The following is a 17,773-nucleotide window of genomic DNA, read 5'->3' as shown; positions in this document are numbered from 1 at the left end:
AAGTGAAGAAACAGTGCAGCCATATTTGATGATGACATACCATCATCAACCTGGCTAAGAGACACCTGTTAACGTCCTTGACTGCATTCAAATGTCTTGTCAAACGAGCTGCACTCTGGCTGGTTACTAAGCATGCATATTTGGGGTGGCTGGTGAGATGGCGGTGCCACATGTTTGTACAGTTTGCACAGTCACCTGACATGGCTTCCGCTTTCGTCGCAACATGAAAGTGAGAGAGAGACAACCTCACTTTCAACAACCCCAACTCATTTCTGCTCCCTGGTTGCTTCCAATGGATTTATTTTTACAGTATGGGGTCTTGCTGAATATGCACTAGTACTACTGGTTGAATAGGCTGCCTCGAGGAGCACCTTGCTAGCGAAATGCTTCAGACTGCGTCACTAAGGGGGCAGCAGCGGAAGCAGTTGCATCCAGCTGCTGCTGAACCGACTTCTATGCGGGCAACGGTAGCTAGCCTGCAGGACTCGAGAATAGATCATACAAGGCCCGGCTCTTCTCACCACTCACCCAGAAGCCCCGCCAAACTGGCCTGCACGCTCTGGGTCCATGATGAGACCTTTTCCCGCGAGGAGGTCCTCTGCAACCTCCAGGCGTTACCTGATTTTGGCCTAAAGGTCGGTTTTCTGGTAGAAGTCTCACCTGCACCGGAAGACCATTCACAGGCCAGCAGCAGGTACTTTCACGATGAGGCTGGCTACATGGGCCCCCGGTGGGGTACAGGTAGCGCCTCGAAACCGGTCTACGGAGCTGATGGCAGAGTTCGCCAGCAGAAGATATCTGGGAAGTTTCTATTTATCGTCAAACCGTTCCCGCCAGAGATTAAGGCTCGGCATCCGAATCTGCAGATATCAGTTGCCAACCATGTTGCGAATGCCTTTGGCTTTAAGAACCGTACCCAAGTCCATCTTACAGTCAAGAACGCCGCCCAATGCGCAGCATCCCACGTGGAATTTGTCTTCCGCGACCAGTTCCTCCTTCGCTCAGATATGTGGAGGCTGACCTCTTCAGAGCTTGTCAACCGACCCATGTATAAAGGCCAGAAGATTCTTTTCATGGGCAGCATCAAGGCGTCAGTAAAATCGGTTTATTGCGGTGGCAAAAAGGCCATGTCCGCTTATTTTTCTCCAAAAACTATTCCTATATTCCGGAGTGAGTCGGCTCGCTTCGTTCTATTCATCCAAATGTCCAAAGAAATGTGGGACTTTGACTCTGAAGGCACCGGTGATATCATGTTCAGCCGGGTAATCAACAGTATGCTGCCAGAAGTATTCAAACGATGGGCGAATATTGATGCACACCACTTGGTAACTATCGTGCTGTTCACAAGAGTCCAATACGACTCGGCGACCCCTGCGCCCGGACCCGCGTCCCTGAGTGGCAGCTTTTTGAACCGTGGTCCGGATGAATCGACACCGCGGACCCAGGATTTTTATCGTGTTGTCGTCAACGACATGCCCAGTGGGCAATGGACTAAGATATTGGACTCCATTAAAAAGGAATTCCGTACCTTTTTACGAGATGTTTCGATACCCCCGCCCTATTTTCCTGAAACATCAATAGCAGCAGAAGATATTCCAAGATTCACCGATGAGTGCCCTCCCAAAATCTCTGGGCGTCCCACTTCAGCTCTACGAGGGAACATCTTGGAGGCTATCCATGTTGCGTCTTCCTATCTTGCATTCGAACATATTGGTCGTGATTTGGTGAGAACCGGGACGTCAATCGTCATTATTACCCCGGGCACGGGTGTCTTTGAGGTCCCTTTTAACATACTATCCCTGACTTCGGATGTGCTTACTAGCCGAGCTATCGGCATAGATCTCATTTGCCTCAGTCCTATGCCGCTTCATTCCGTACCGCTATTCAAGTATAAGCTCCCCCGTGACACCTCTCGCCGACCTGGTAGGCCTATTTCATCCCGCCTTGCACCTTATGAACATCGTCGGATGTCAACGACTCTTTCTGCCCCGCGCATGACACCTCTTGATAGGCCAGGAAGCGCATTGTCCGATCAGGCATTGAGAAGTAGTGAAGGCAGCATTCAAGAAGAGGAATGGGGATACGGTATTCCACATTGGATCGATATCTCCTTTTGGGACCCTCGACTGGACCGCGCTAGCCGAGCGGCGGCAAACAAAGGATCTACAATGGCCCCCGCAATGGGTACCATAACGAAACATTCGCAGCCCTTCGTTCCCAAAGTGAGAATGTATGAAATACAAATGATGGGTGTCATGGAAAGCGAACAATCCAATGTATCCATTCCTCATATGTCTGCCTCGTCCGGCCCTGAAAAACGCCTCAGTAACCTTGCTCCCCTTGAATCATCTATTGGCAACAGCCCGTCGCCGGATTCGTCATACAGATCCCAGGCGGGCGATGGTTTCAGACCTAAATCGTTCATGTACAACATCAAAGATTCAAAAAAGAGCATGCTACCACCCGACGCTAAGCAGCGCACGGAGTTGCTAGAGTGGATGGATTCCTATGATCGAAACATCTTCCACCTTCATCCTAAGCAGAAACGTTCGCGGAGGCGATCTAAAGCGAACCAAGCCCCTGAAGTCGAAACCAATACCCAATTTCAACAGGAACAGCTAAAGCGAAGATCGGCTATGGACTTGAAAGAACTCGATGGCCGTCACGCATCACCTTTTAACCAGCCTCATCTGAGGTATGGAAAGATAGAAGAAGAAAGGCCAGTTACACCGAATCCAACCGCTCCAATAACTCCTAAACCAGCGAGGAAACCCAGCATAAAACCGAAGCCAAAGTTAATTGTTCCGCGGATATCTCGCTCTATCAGTTTTGCTCTCCGTGGCCTTGGACCTGCTGCTCCAAGAGCGCAAGCGAGTACTGCAATAAGGACTGAACATGCTCAGGCTTTGCCAACCACAGGTGGAAAGACCCCTGAAGAACCTGCATCCGAAGTGTCTACCACAAATACTCCTAATTCCCCTCTTAGTTCAGGCACGCTTACTCCAAGAGCGGAATGGTCGATCGCTGATGTAACTAGCAACAACGAGACAATGACACCGTCACGGCCGATTTTGATCAAACCAACCCGACGAAGTGGGGAAGGGAGCAATGCAGAGCCGCCTGTTGAGGGATCATTCTCTCCCCAGGCATCAGAAAATCGACACGACGCATTGCAGCAACACGACAATCAAGGGGGCCAGCTTATAAAGAGGACTGGAAGGAGATTAGATTTGCTTAGTGGTGGTGATCCCACCTCACCACCAACTATTCCCGCTACAGATGCACTTTCTCCTTGGGTACGGTCCGTCAATCCTTGGAATCCACCGAAGCATTGGCCGACACGTTCAAGTTGGTTTGGCCGTTGGCACCACATATATCCCAGGATGCCAAAGACGACTTCTGTCAGGTGGAAGAGTTTGAAATCACCAGCATCATTACCCCTAACAACCGAAGAGCTCCCTACGGAATTTGAATTGACTTCGAATTTTCTCCAGACCCCATACAGGGTCTATCGGAACGAGGATTCTGATTCCGGAGCACCTAAAACAAGAGAAATGCTTCTGTGCGATATGATATCTTTGCGACTGTCGCATGGGTTTCAGATAGTAGTGGGGAAACGAGTTGAAGAGCACCCTCAAGGTTACTCCAATATCTTCGACACCAAAGCACTCTCGGAGGATGGAACCACGGTTGTCATGTCGAGGGGCAATGTTATTCACAGAATCGTAAACGTTGGAGGCGAGATTGAGGTTACAAAGTTTACTCGCAGGCCGCTCAATGGATTTCCCACCGATGAATTGAATGATGCGATAAGCTATAGTCCCGCCGTCAAGACCATTCTGAGTGCTCAATATTGCAAAAGCACCCTACCTCTAAGCGTTCCCCCGGAAGAGTATAATTGGAACCTCGCCGATGCATACCTTGCTGGCCATCGGGATCATATAACCAGCTCTATCAGGCAACTGCGGTTCTGGCGAACGAGATTTGTTTTGATACCAGTTCAGGTACCGCTAAATGCAAGACGACAGATATCGTCAGCTCATGAAGACAACGAAGAAGAAATCCATTTGCTTGGAATTTACAAACTAACCCAAATGTGGCAACGACACAGGTATATAGCACCTGAGGAGAAACGCTTTCAGTCTTCCACCCGCAAGATTATGGATCAGAACCCACTCAATATAATGTACCAGACGAGCGACCCTTCCGTCGTTGTTGCTGCCGAGCTTGACAGATCATTATTAGAGGATCCCGGGCTGGACAATCGTCCTGCTCAATTGCTCCCTGACTCGGAGTTGCTGCGGAGGTCCGATATCACCCTTTCATTTTTGTCGCAGAGAATACAAGGCGAAAAGGGGGTAAGATTGATGGATAGAAGATGGCATTGGCGCCTACATTACAACTGCTTTGTCGGCATGGAGCTGACGACATGGATAATGCAAAATTTCCGCGACATCGACAGTCGAGAGGAAGCCGTTGAATTTGGAAACGAGCTGATGAAGCATGGGTTGTTCCATCATGTTCAACGGCGGCATAACTTTAGGGATGGCAATTACTTTTACCAAATTGCTGATGAATACAGAGTAGCGCGTCCAGAATCGAGAGCCGGCGGCTGGTTTCAACCACGTAAAGTGGACAAATCAACCCCAAATACACCGATGGGTGAAAGTATAAAGGATACCTTGTCAAGCGCCCGTGCGAGATCAGAGAGGAGCGTTGATGAAACCGGAAACAGACTTGAGGTCCCAGGTGCTAAATCCGGCCGAGCCAGGCCATCAGTTTCTCTCTCTAAATCAATGAAATATGATGTCGATCCTCGCAAGCGTTCAGATCGACCGGAAATCATTGACCTCCACTATGACAGGATCCATAACCCGGAAAACTGTTTCCATATTGAGCTGAGCTGGATGAATGCTACGCCTAAGCTTGTGGAAGATGCCATCATGTCTTGGGTGGGAACAGCGGAAAAGTATGGGTTGAAGTTGGTCGAGTTGCCGATATCTGAAGCCTCATCGATTGTTGAACGACAGATATTCCGGCGTCCCTATCCTATCAGGCTGAAGGTTGAGCCGCCAATGACACCTGTGACCACGGTTCTCACTGCGACGTCCTTTAACTCCCAAGCCGTGCCCGACCATCAGTTCTACCAGAAGGCGATCTTGAAGAAGTTTGATTTTGTGCTCGACTTCGAAGCTAAAAGTTCATTCCCTGCGGATGTGGACGTGATCTATAGCTGGGGCAAACCTGATTATCAATTTCCCCAATACGTGCATCGTAGCGGGGCGGCTCTGGCACAGATCACGGATGAGGGCCACTTTCTCCTGCTTGCCAACCGATTTTACAACAGCCACAATCCCACGAGCCTCAAAGAATCCAGCAGGTTTGATCGTTCATCCGAGTACTTCCCGCGCGCACGAGCGGGAACATTTGACCCTTTGGACCGCCGCTCCCCTATTCTATCGCCCGTCGTTCGAGCCACTCCCGGAACCGATGCCTTGGGCATTTTCAGCGCGCCCGCCTCGGTCGCAGCGAACGATGCGGCACAAACTTCATACCACGTCACGGACCAGATCAAGGACGAGATGCGCTCATTTTGCTCCAACACCGAAAAGCTGGAGGCATTCTATGCGGAGGTGGCTGCTTTGAAGAGCAAGCCAGCGGCTCCACCGTCGACGTCGTCTGTGAAGGTTAGCCCCACCATGCCGGCGACACTGGACTCGTCGATCCCGTCACTGGAGCTCCCGGCAAGCATTGTTGCGAGGAACCTGCATATTCCGGCGCCGGTGGCTCTTGCGGCCAAGCAAGCGACGGCAGAACCGCCGCAGGTTTCTGGGTCGATTGATGCGGTAATGAGGAATGCGAGTCTTTCGAGTCCGCGCCATAATGCATTCAAGTATTGACAAGATAGTGTTGCATCTTGGAATGGTCGATTTTCCAGGTTGATATTTTTTATTGTTTTCAATTGCAAGTTATGGCTCTATAAAAGTTGGGGTCATCTTGGGAGGTGGTTCAGAGCGAGATTTCTACAAGTGATTTGGTGGGATGGTTACAATGGAGCATTGGGTTGATATTGGAGCAGCATCAGAGATAACTATCATACTCATCCCTGCAGAGGCTCAGTTGGGCATGTGTATCATGGAGTCCGCCGTTAGCTAGATAATGAAAGAAAGATGCAACCTCAAAGCTCTGCTGATGCCGCTCAGCCTCCACTCCCGACCCCAAGAGTCCGCGTCGTCACGCGCCTCGAAGAAAGGGCGGGCTTCTAGAAGTGCCCCAAGGGAGGGAACCGGCGACGACACGGGCTCTTGTCGGAGCTTATCGTACGATGACGTCTTGCGCGTTTTGACCAAAGCGGCGGAGAGTTTTGTCTTGCGTTCAATCAACAAGGGGCCACGGTGGCATTCCTTGTGAACCGGGTGATGACAACAATGGGCATGCAGCATCCATCCGCTGATTTGAGAAACACAGCCAGACTTGACACTGTGTCCTGATTTCTGTGGTGAGCATGAATTGAACTCTGCATGAAAGGCGAAGAAATCTGATCGGCTCGGATTGCAGGATCGCATGCTCCAATTTGGCAGCGGGTTCCGCCGCCCCGATAATTTCTCGGAACGGGGGGCAGTGAGTCACTTTTTCCACGGATCAAACGGTCGGGGCGAGGGAAGCTCCGATGTCCCCGAGCTTGCCCCGGACCAAGTGAAGTCATCGCCATGTCGTGTGCGCACTGGGAGTTGCAGTGGCCCCGGCACAGGAAGCCAGCCCGGGAGTCAGTCAGTCTCTTTCATCTCGACTGCAGCGAGTCTCTTGAAGACGTGTCTCTTCGTTGCTTCGACTGTCGCGTTGCGCCCTCGATTCCTCGAATGATTTTGAATACGGAGTCACGAGGTACGGTACGGAAAGCCCGGATGGCCTGAGCAGAACTGGCCAATCGGAGCCGGGCTTTGGGACTCCACTTTGCTGGATCTAGTATGGCTGTGGTAAGAAACAGTAATTTATACGTCCCCGGGACAGCAAACGGCGTAATTGCTGAGACGGCCGGGGACTGGAGATGGTAATTTTGCACTTCTTCTTCTTGCAGGCATCGCCATTTAATATTCCTTTTCTTTTTCTTCCTGCGTTGACTTTTTTCCACTTTCACTTCTCCAGACCAGCCATTCTCTCAAGGGACACTCGAATATCGTCCCTCTGAAATTGAAGCCAGACTAGAGGACGTCCCTCACCTGAGTCGATTCGAAAAATCTCACACTACTAGGCAGCAGGCAGCCCAACGCTGCTCGACTCCTCCCCTCTCCCCATCCCACCTCTTTTTACTTTTTGTGCGCGTTCATTGACGGCTCCAGGTCGTCAAATGAACCTGCGAGTTCAGTTATCCCCGAGTGCAGATGTGAGCAACCCCAACCGTGGTCCCCCCGCCCAAGCTTCAGCTAACCACTATTCTCCCGCACCGCAGAATCTCCTCTTCAACCTGGAGAGGCACCCAATTAGATAAATGGTTTTTAAGCCATTTACACACCTCGCGCGTCAAACCTTCTCCAAGACCCTTGTCCATGGCTATGCTCAGTCGGTAGTTGCAGCCTCGCAATCCTCCTATGCATCCTCCACCACTTCCCTGAACCAGATCACCTCCGTCCCCGGAAAATTCACCCGCACCGCTCAGCTACAAAGTGCGTTCCAGAACGCTTCTGGCTCCTCTTCGAGTGCTGGCCCCAAAGCCGGCCATGCTGCGTCCAACTTTTCTGCCGGTGACTCCGGCTTAGCTGCTTACTTTGCAGCATGGCAGCTGGCACAGCAGGCGGACGAAGGGGACTGGAAACAATACCAATTCACGAAGCGAATTGGCTGGAAGGCCGGGGTCAAGGCATCTGAGGAAAAGGATAAACCTGAAAAACAGCCAGTTGAAGGACAGGACGCGGCTGCTCTCTCGCATGCCAGCTTGAGTGAAAATCGAAGCGCGCGCAATGTCGAGAGCGCCCCTGTCGATAAGGATGTGAGCGCCAAGGTCGACGAGGCGGTTGCTCGCGAAATCCAGCAGATTCAGGAAGCTGCAGAGCTAACAGAAAGTCCTGCTTCAAGCGTCGATTCTGCGGTGGTCCTCGAATCAAGGGAGGCTTCAAGCGTGGAGCTGACACCCGTATCATCCATCGAGGAAGCCGAACCAGCCCCTAGAACACCCAAGACTCCCGTCCGTGAATTGAGACAGGCCCAAACGCCCAACGAGGAGTCTAACCGGATTGTCGAACTTGCCTCTGCCGGGTCATTTGCGCAAGTCCCCGGCGCCTTCGAAAAGCTGTTGAAGGATGGCCTGGTTCCGAGCATCGGAGCCTATAATGCTCTCCTGCAAGCAGCCATTCACCTACATTCCGACGTCTATCATGCCGTCCCCAAAGTTCTCGATATCTACTCTGACATGATTCGTCGCAATGTCATGCCGGATGAACAGACGTACAAGACACTTGTCCAGCTTCTATCTACCCGTGCCTTGGATTGTCAGCACATGGTTCAGAAACTCGAGCAAGCACGAATTCGCTATGGAGGTATGGACGAACCAGGAAAGTTCATCTTCCGGTCTAGCGAGGTAGAGCATCAACTCTTGACTGAGGATCATTCGCTCTCCATCGCTCTCAAGCTCTTCAAATTGGCGGCTTCGCGTCATCAGGGAATTGTCTTTTCTCTCGACATCTACCGGGCTCTCCTGACCGCATGTGCTATGCGTGGCGAGGTTGACAAGATGATTCAAATATTTGCGCACATGGAAACCAATAAAGTAGCCCCCCACGCTGCCATGTTTCCTCCGATGATTGATGCGTTCGCTACCAGTGGCGATTTGAAGAGCGCGGTTGAATGCTACAACGAATACAAAACCTTGGCCATTTCTGATGACAATGGAATCTTTGGAATTGTTGACAGAAGAGACGGTGAAGTTTACGCTGCTGTGGTCAAAGCCTACATGGTCTGCGGTAAAAACGAAGGAGCTCTGCGATTCTCCGACAAAATCAGAGCTTCGTTCGATGGAGTTGAGAATAGCGAACAGAGACTTGCCGCTGTCGAAAACGTCATTGTGAAAGATGGCTTGGTCCAGTATTCAGTTATGGCCGGCAAATTCGCTGAGGCCCTTCAAACCGCTAAGACCCGTCTCGACGGAGAGGCTCTGAAATCTGCTGTTTCAAAGATCTGCGTCATGGCCGCAGATGCAGGGGAGTCTGCCGTTGCTTCCGAAGCGTACGATATTTTGTTAACGAAACAACCGAGCAAGAACACCCCTGTCGTCGCCATGATGGCCATGCACATCCGGAAGGGTGATCTCGTCTCGGCCAAGTCTCAATGGGCTATATTAGCCACCAGCGATCATGTCAACGCGGACCTCATCCAGCCGACGGCTATGTATACCGTTGCCCTTTTGAGAAGTGGCCAGATCGACGAAGGCCTTAGTCAAGCCCGCAACATGTTCGCTAAAATCAGGAACGGTGCTCCAAAGGATCCATCTCAGCTCCGCGAAGAGATCGATGAAGCCATTGACCTCTTCGGTCGTGTTCTCATGCGATCCTCCCCAGTCATCACAGCGCATGCCGCCATGACTCTGATCTGGGCTATGGTCGAAAATGGTGGCTTGGTATCTCCAATTGCAGAGCATGCCATCGCCAGCCTCGGCCCTAGCGAGATTGGTCAGCTTAGCGTCCACGACCTCAACCTCGCGCTCCAAGTCCAAGCTGGCATGATCGTCAATGGATCTCCCCTATTCGATGCGGCACACCCTGCTCGTTTCGCTCACATGCTTGAATTGGCAATGTCCACGGGGTTGCCAATCAACCAGCACACAAAACAGCTTCTGGATCAAGGTGTCTCAAAAATCAGCCCGGCACGCCCCGATTTGTTGCGCAGGTGGCAGAGCTTCACACAAGCCCCAGCAAGGCCGACCTTTGTGTCGCCAAAGTATTCCCCTGCACCAAAAGCTTCCCCGGCCCTGAAGCCAGAGGATTCTTTTGACCCCTATGCTCATTCAACCGATTTCCGTGGCTCCTCTATCATCGCTGAAGAGCTCGAGAATACTCGCGGACGGGCTGAGGATCATCTCAACACCGCAATGATCAAATTCAGAAACATGCGCCGTATTGGCAGACATCCTCGATATATCACATACGCCAAACTTATCACTGCTGCTGCCAAGTGCCATCGTACAAATCTCGTGCATGAAATTCTGGGGATGGCAAGACATGATGTCCCTCTAATTCCCCAATACGGCGCTGTCAAGTATGGCTGGACGTCAATTCTCGACGCAATGGTCGCAGCTTGTCTGACTGCCGGTGAACGCGGCCTTGCTGCGAAATATCACCAAGAACTATTGAACATTGGAGCCGCACCTTCGGCTAACACCTTTGGTCTCTACATCACCACCCTGAAGGAGTCCACCAAGACATTCGACGAGGCGACGGAAGCCGTAAAAATCTTCCACCGGGCCATGTCTGAGGGAGTTGAACCCACGTCGTTTTTGTATAACGCGTTGATCGGGAAACTCGGTAAAGCTCGTCGCATTGATGACTGCCTTCTCTACTTTGCGGAGATGCGTGCCAATGGTGTCCGTCCGACCAGTGTGACCTACGGCACGATCGTGAATGCGCTCTGCAGAGTCAGCGACGAACGCTTCGCCGAGGAGATGTTTGACGAGATGGAATCGATGCCTAATTATAAGCCGAGACCAGCACCTTATAATTCGCTCATCCAGTATTTCCTTAACACCAAGCGTGATCGATCAAAGGTCCTGACTTACTACGAACGGATGAAATCTAAGAATATTGAGCCGACGATGCACACCTATAAGCTCCTCATCGACGCTTATGCTTCACTAGAGCCGGTGAATATGGAAGCCGCAGAGGGTCTTCTCGAAACCATTCGATCCACTGGTCAGCAGCCGGAAGGCGTGCACTACGCATCTCTAGTTCACGCAAAGGGATGCGTCCTACATGACATGGAAGGCGCTCGCCGTACGTTCGATTCCGCACTCGCCAGCGGCGCTGCTAAACCTCAACCCTGCCTCTACCAGGCGCTGTTCGAAGCCATGGTTGCGAACCACAACGTCGCCGACACCCCGGCACTTCTGAAAGATATGAAAGCCCGAGGCGTTGAAATGACACCGTACATCGCCAACACTCTAATTCACGGCTGGGCAGCTGAGGGCAACGTCGCCAATGCCAAGGATGTGTATGAGAGCATCGGGATGCAGAAGCGTGAACCGAGCACGTATGAAGCCATGACTCGTGCGTACTTGGCGGTTGAGGATCGGCGGAGTGCATCTGCTGTTGTTCAGGAGATGCTCTCTCGTGGCTATCCTGCTGCCGTTGCTAGCAAGGTGGTCGAGCTCGTCACCGGTGGTAACCCGTCTTAAGTGATCAGTGCGTGATAGTACTGGCTCTGCCTCTGTGTGCGTTTTGTGGGTCTCCACTGGAATGGTCGCTGTGGTTTGATTTCAATATACCCCATTTGCATAGACATTTTAAATCGTGTTTGATTTTTCGATTTTTTCTTCTTAACAAAAGATATCCGGGTTTGCTCTAGTCAACCCACGGCTTTATTTCCTTTCCAGTGAGAAATACCTACCTTTTCTTTCCTTTTTTTTGACTTCACAATAAAAGATGGGTTTGCAGGTACATTCTGGCGTTTTCAGTACATATATCGCAGTCCATATCAGCGGATGGCGTTGTTTGGAATTCGTGGACTTTGGTGCAAATACTTCCAGCACGGTTGGGGACGGTTCGATTTTTGCTTGCTTTTTTCCTCAGTTTTATAGACACAACTCTACTCTCTTCTGGATCAGATACGATGAGCTCATGATGTATATTTATGGAGATTTTGTGGTGTGCGGTGGGTTCATGTATCTGGATCTAGAAGGCCTTTTTAATAGAAAGCTGAATGTGGATGGATTTCCATCTTTTAACAGCTGAAAAAAATACAAAGATGATTTTGTGCTACTCGGGCCTCTTTGTGGTTGAGATGCCCAGAAGATATGCATCGTTCTATCTATATTCATAAAGCCGTGAGACACCCGCCGAAGTGCAACCCAAAGTCCGTCATCGCTTCGGCCGCCGTCGGCGCAACGCCAACGGAGCGTTCGTCAAGAATCAAATCTCGACGTCTCAACACACCTTCCAGAGCCGTTTCTCATAGAATTATTTCTCTTTTTTTTTTTTTTTCCTTTTGTACAATAGAAATATTGAATGCTTCACTCTTTACGCAGCTGCACTTGGAACCCGACCCGTCGATTGTCCCATCTTTCGATTTTCCGACACGCAAGCGCCAAAGCCATGACTCTTGACAACTCGCAGTCGCCGGGGGAGCACTTGGGGCACGAGCACCGCGATTCTCACACCCAGCCGCATCGTCACCCCAAGAGATTGATCTGTATGTATTCTACAACACCCTGCGGTTCTTGCTTACGGGTAACTAATTGACCAACGTCCAGTTGCACCCGGCGACATCCAAGCCCCTCTTTCTTCCCCCGCAGCCCCCTCCACCGCAACACCACGCATCGTCGACGCCAGCACGAACAACACCGATTCCCAACCCACCGTCCTACGATCATCGTTGCTCCCTACCCTCGACGACCCCACGCTCTCCGGCGCCTCGACGCCCTCCACCAATGCCGCCGTCGTCTCGCACGCCGCGCGCGCCCACCAGTTCCTGACCAACCCGCCTCTGACTCTCTCCCAGATCCACCCCACCAACCCGCTGCATCAATTCCACACGTGGTTCCGCGATGCGAGACTGCCCGCGTCCTCGGCGCCGGAGACGTGCACGCTCGCCACGGCGAGCATGCCGTCGGGCCGGGTGAGTGCGCGCGTGGTGTATCTCAAGGAGCTGGATGAGCGGGGGTGGGTTGTGTATAGTAACTGGGGCAGCCGGGCGGGAAAGGGAGGGCAGGTGTTTGGCACGGCGACGGAGGCGGAGACGGGTGTTGATGGGAGTGTGATTCCGGATGATGGACAGGGACGGCTGGAGGGGAACCGCTGGGCGGCGCTGACGTTTAATTGGCCCCGCGTGGAGAGGCAGGTTCGGGTGGAGGGGTTGATTGAGATGTTGAGCCGCGAGGAGAGCGAGACGTATTGGCGGGTGAGGGAGCGGGGGAGCCAGATTGGGGCGTGGGCGAGCCAGCAGAGTAAGGTGCTGTGGTCTACGGAGCCGCAGGATTTGACGGGAGTGGATGCCGCTCCGGGCGCGGGTGGGGATGGGCACAGGGAAGATGTGGATGATGGGCGCTCCGTGTTGGAGAATCGGGTGAAGGAGATGGAGGAGAGGTTCGCTGGGGCGGAGGAGATTCCGCTCCCGCCGTTCTGGGGGGGCGTCAGGCTTGTTCCTGAGTCTGTGGAGTTCTGGCAGGGGAGAAAGAGTCGGCTACATGACCGGTTCCGGTATGTGAGGGTGAATGATGAGGATGAGCAGCCGGGAGTGGGAGACGAGAAGACATTTAGATGGCGGATCCAGAGACTCTCGCCTTAATGCTGATGGCGGGATAGATATGGCTTCTTTCAAGAGGAGTTTGCGGGAAAAGTACCAGATAGACGAATGCACATGATAATAATACTGATAATGAGAGACGCAGGCTGACTTTTAGACGCAAAAGCTGTGTTTTCCCCCTCAAGCTCGAAAGCAGGTCATGTGACACGCCCTATATTTTCGCTGGTCCGACGACTTCAACTTCACTCGACAATCACTCACGCTGGATGGCGACGTCGTGGAACAATGTGCAGGGAGAGGTGCGAGTGAATTGTCATGGGACATGATGGAACTTTTTCAATTGGTTCTACTGGGGTTTCCGCCATCGATGAAGGTCGAACCCTGCCAGCCCGCAGATCCGACTCGAAGCGAGCAGCCTTGTACGGAGTAAGGTGTGCAGGTTCCAGGGCCGGCATCCAACGCAGCCAAACCACATGCAAGGAGCATTGGTAAATGCGAGCCAGGCATCAGAAACCCTTGAATAGGGCATCTCGTTCTTGCTAGAGGCAGTGCTGCGCATACTTTGAATTCCGCAGGGTAGCGAACTGGCCTGGCCTGGCAAGGCTAATATCACGGGCCCTGTTCTCGTGTTGAATTACGGGAGGACATTGATCGAACCCAGGTCTCGCTTCTGGCATTGGTCGAAGCATGGTTCCAATTGACGTGCACCCACTGCAGCCGCCCGCATATCGGGTCCGTGCACCCGCCTGCTTGTCTGCAGAATCTCGACCTCTGGCCCCCCCTTGATATTTGATGGAACGTTCCAAGCCCTATGCCAGTTTGTCAGATGATTTGGCCCCTTCGTTTGGCAAAGCAGAACTGCGGGGCAGTTCATACCGACTTGGCTTTAAGGCTGTTCTGGGTAGCTCAGCCAGCCACGAGAATGGAGTTAGCACTACATAGCTGATGCTCGCCTTACAATAACCAGTTTGAGTCCGTGGATCTGGAGAACTCGAGCATGGGAATACTGCCTGAATTAGATGCTCGCATACGGGTCATCCAATATGCCGTCGGCCACTCCGTGTGAACGTTCCGATTTCTGGACTCTAAGTTATCTTCTTGAGGGTAGGGTATGGCCTTATCTGACCTCTCCATGCATTGATGAAGACAGATATCCGAGCTGAAGACGACTCTGAGACCAGGCTTGTTCTCTCGTCAAGCAATGGCGTCTAGTAAATGATCCTTCTAGATTACGTTGCGATAGCACCTCACTAGGTCCTATCCGTTCCAATTGAACTCCGCGGAAATCTACTATACATCCTCCTCAGTATTTACCCTCCATAGGGCCAAAGGTTCTCTGACCCATGGAATTCCAAGACCACAAGCCGGACACGCCGGGCAATTCTAGACAATTGGAACCGCTGGTTGTTCACAAATTACCCTGCACGCCTGGCCCTATGGGACGCCACCATATGCAGACCCTCTACATGATAGTCTTTGCGGTTTTGCAAACCCGCCTTTCTACTATTTTTATAGAGGCCGGTTCCGAAAAGGGCAGTGTGGGATAGCTTCATACCGGTCGTCTGATGAGCCCCAGGCCAGCAGTTAATCAGAGCATTGGGCAAAGGTTCTCACCCTTTAACGTCCCGGTATATGATGCTGTGAAGACTGTTCAAATCTCGTGATTGGCATTGAGTCAGCTTCCCTGCTATCCGGATGGCATCTGGAGCAGACGCCCTGGTCAACTGTTTTGCTGTGAAGCTCGCTGGGTTTCAATCGGGGTTGTTTTCGGGTCGTGGCTCGATGATCCCTGGCCTGTTTGGCCGACGTAATGGTTGTTTGTCGATATGACCTGCGAGCATTGACCCTAGCAAGGCCACTCAGCTCCCGTTTTCCTATGATCTGTATCCTAAACACCGTGGTCGTCACGAAATTTGCCATCTACGATGCTTGGCGAGAGAGGCCAGACCACAAGGCACGTTACCCAGAGTCCTGTGATACTGCTTTTCGTGAGACAGAGTCGGCACGGCCATTGCCATTAGCTGGAGCGTTGCTCGCGGTGGTCCAGGGATGTCGAGACGTTTACCAATGATATATGGAAAGAAGTAGGTTACCAGGATCACGGCCAGGCTCCTACAGCTGATGGCGAGCTATTCAGCTCCCTATGGCAGTTTAGCACTATCTCGTTCTCCGATTGCAACTCGACGGTGCACTGAGTTTGAGCGGAGGCTGGCTGATGCTGCTGCATGGGCAAGTGACTCCTGACGGTGCTCAGACTGTCTCCGTCCTGACTCTATGCAGCCGCATTGGGTTATAAAAGGATGGCCCTTCCCGCAGGATTTTCAGTATCCAAAACGAACAAGCCCAGCTTCCACACCGAGCCTGCCTTCCCAAGTCTGTCCTCCCGGCGATTTAGTGTTCCAAAAACAAAAACCAAAACCACAATGTCCAACAACTACTACGCCAGTGCTAGCGGCATTGCCCTCATCGGCGACGGAACCGCCAACCTGGTTGTCACCTATAAACCGGATGGAGCCGTCATCAGCTCCCCCCAAGCGTCAACCGCGTCCCCTCTTGCGGCCACCGTCTTTGTCCCCCTCCCAAACCCACCTAACACTAATGCAACTTTGAAGAGTGTATCCCTCGAGATTGACACCACCGGAAGCGCCGAAATCACCGAAGTCTATGTTTACTTCGGCAAGACGTTGATCCTCGACTCCGCTGGCCGTTTTGACAAAGACCACATTATTGATGCCACCAAAAGCGCTCAGAAGCCAGACGACAAGCCCTACGGCATCACCGTCGCCCTTGATGTCAATATTCCGAATGCGCAGGCCACAATCTCGATTCACTCTGTCTCCTTGGATTTCCAAGGCTAAATAATTAGCCGACTTGGCCCGCAAGGTAGGCTTGACCCGAACACCGAGATTTGCTCATGCATAGAATCAGGTGCTGACTTGAGACTATGATTTTAGTATTACCGCCCAACTGGAGACGACTAGGCCCTAAAGCATTGGCTCTGTGATTTGCATTCTTTTCCTGTTGGTTACATGTGCGTGGATGTCTATAGGCTTGGGGTCTTCAAGGCACGAAGTAGTCAGATTTTAACAGACGGAATACACACTCTTTCATTTACTAAATTCATCTTGCATCTCTGCGCATTGATTCAAAGCTGCTCAATCCCCAATGAGTTGTGGTCCAACTGCACGTCAAGCTAGAGATTAACCAAGCAACAGCATGAAAGTGGCGAACTCGTTAGTAGATGCTGTAACCAGTCAGTCCCCACCATTATGCCAGTGGTTGATAGAAGGGAGTTGATATCGATTACATAATCCAGGGACATCAGACCAGGTGGAGATGATCCTTGGATGTTGTTTATTATTAAGAGAACTAGACCAACAGCCAAGGCACAGGGAAGATGGAGGGCGAAGCAGACATGGCTCGACAACGACGGAATCACCGGTCGAACGGAGAGCAACGAGAGTCCGGCTTTGGGTCTGGTATGTTTGAGCCCTGGTCTTCATCAATTCAATGCACCTGGTGAAAGAACGCTTTTCCTTCCCGTGATTGATTGTTGATTGGTTTTCTTTTTCCGGGGAGAAGATCAGATCGAAAAAGGAGATTCTCCACGAGAACATGCAAAAGCAAGTGAGAAGAGCGCAATGACGATATCGCAGAAGTGGCTGGTGCTGGCGGTTGCCAGCGGGGCTTTTGCTGCTTTGAATGGGGTTTTTGCAAAGTTGTAAGTTGAGAGATATGTACGAAGGGGGAGATCAGGCTGGGATATCATTATCCTGTAAGAAAGGCGAATCAGTGCTGACTTGTTTCATCAGGACGACGGCCCAGCTCACAGCCAATATATCCCAAGGAATATCACATTCCCTGTCCCTCTCAACATCAGTGGCTGTTGCCGTGGAGTATATCGTTCGAGCCGTATGAGATAACCTCATTTGTCTTTTTTTGTATTTACTTTCTAACATCTCACCCGCAAGTTCTTCTTCGGCTTGAACATCCTCTCAAATATCACCATGTGGGCCTTGTTCACGCGCGCTTTGACTGCCGCCAGCTCCTCCACGCAAGTCACTATCACGAACACCACGGCAAACTTCCTCGCCACTGCGCTGTTGGGCATGGTGGTATTCCAGGAACGTGTCGCGCCGCAGTGGTGGCTCGGTGCGACGATCATGGCGGCTGGCTCCATCATCGTGGGCTTAAGGGATGAGGGTAAGGTCGAAGATAGTACCGATGAGCGGAGGGGAGACGGAGATGGAAGGACGGCGGATTTGATTGAGTTCCAGGACGAGAGGGCTTTGACGCAGGAGCGAGATTAAGGCCATTGGGGTGAATC

General features: G+C 51.9%; 5 protein-coding genes across 5 annotated transcripts; all 5 read left to right on the top strand.

Annotated features, from left to right (window-relative positions):
- Positions 1-132: 132 nt before the first annotated feature.
- Positions 133-5,900, top strand: UREG_00696 (uncharacterized protein; the record flags this gene model as incomplete). The annotated part of the gene is made up of 3 exons (XM_002541136.1): positions 133-152; positions 192-229; positions 355-5,900. 3 exons carry the CDS (start codon positions 133-135, stop codon positions 5,898-5,900), a joined length of 5,604 nt encoding a protein of 1,867 aa, XP_002541182.1.
- An 810-nt stretch (positions 5,901-6,710) lies between these two features.
- On the top strand, positions 6,711-11,380 carry UREG_00695 (uncharacterized protein; the record flags this gene model as incomplete). Its single annotated transcript, XM_002541135.1, has 3 exons — positions 6,711-6,885; positions 7,147-7,316; positions 7,502-11,380. 3 exons carry the CDS (start codon positions 6,711-6,713, stop codon positions 11,378-11,380), a joined length of 4,224 nt encoding a protein of 1,407 aa, XP_002541181.1.
- Positions 11,381-12,296: 916 nt separating this feature from the next.
- Positions 12,297-13,488, top strand: UREG_00694 (pyridoxamine 5'-phosphate oxidase 1; the record flags this gene model as incomplete). Its single annotated transcript, XM_002541134.1, has 2 exons — positions 12,297-12,393; positions 12,455-13,488. 2 exons carry the CDS (start codon positions 12,297-12,299, stop codon positions 13,486-13,488), a joined length of 1,131 nt encoding a protein of 376 aa, XP_002541180.1.
- A 2,381-nt stretch (positions 13,489-15,869) lies between these two features.
- On the top strand, positions 15,870-16,304 carry UREG_00693 (uncharacterized protein; the record flags this gene model as incomplete). Its single annotated transcript, XM_002541133.1, has 1 exon — positions 15,870-16,304. One exon carries the CDS (start codon positions 15,870-15,872, stop codon positions 16,302-16,304), a length of 435 nt encoding a protein of 144 aa, XP_002541179.1.
- A 557-nt stretch (positions 16,305-16,861) lies between these two features.
- Positions 16,862-17,756, top strand: UREG_00692 (uncharacterized protein; the record flags this gene model as incomplete). The annotated part of the gene is made up of 4 exons (XM_002541132.1): positions 16,862-16,925; positions 17,029-17,167; positions 17,259-17,358; positions 17,418-17,756. The coding sequence occupies 4 exons, from the start codon at positions 16,862-16,864 to the stop codon at positions 17,754-17,756; spliced, it is 642 nt and encodes a 213-aa protein (XP_002541178.1).
- Positions 17,757-17,773: the final 17 nt, after the last annotated feature.

Source organism: Uncinocarpus reesii, genomic scaffold (genome assembly GCF_000003515.1).
Source record: "Uncinocarpus reesii 1704 scaffold_1 genomic scaffold, whole genome shotgun sequence".
Classification (NCBI taxonomy): Eukaryota; Fungi; Ascomycota; class Eurotiomycetes; order Onygenales; family Onygenaceae; genus Uncinocarpus; species Uncinocarpus reesii.
Note: the sequence above shows the minus strand (reverse complement) of the source record. Positions and strands in the feature narration are given on the sequence as shown.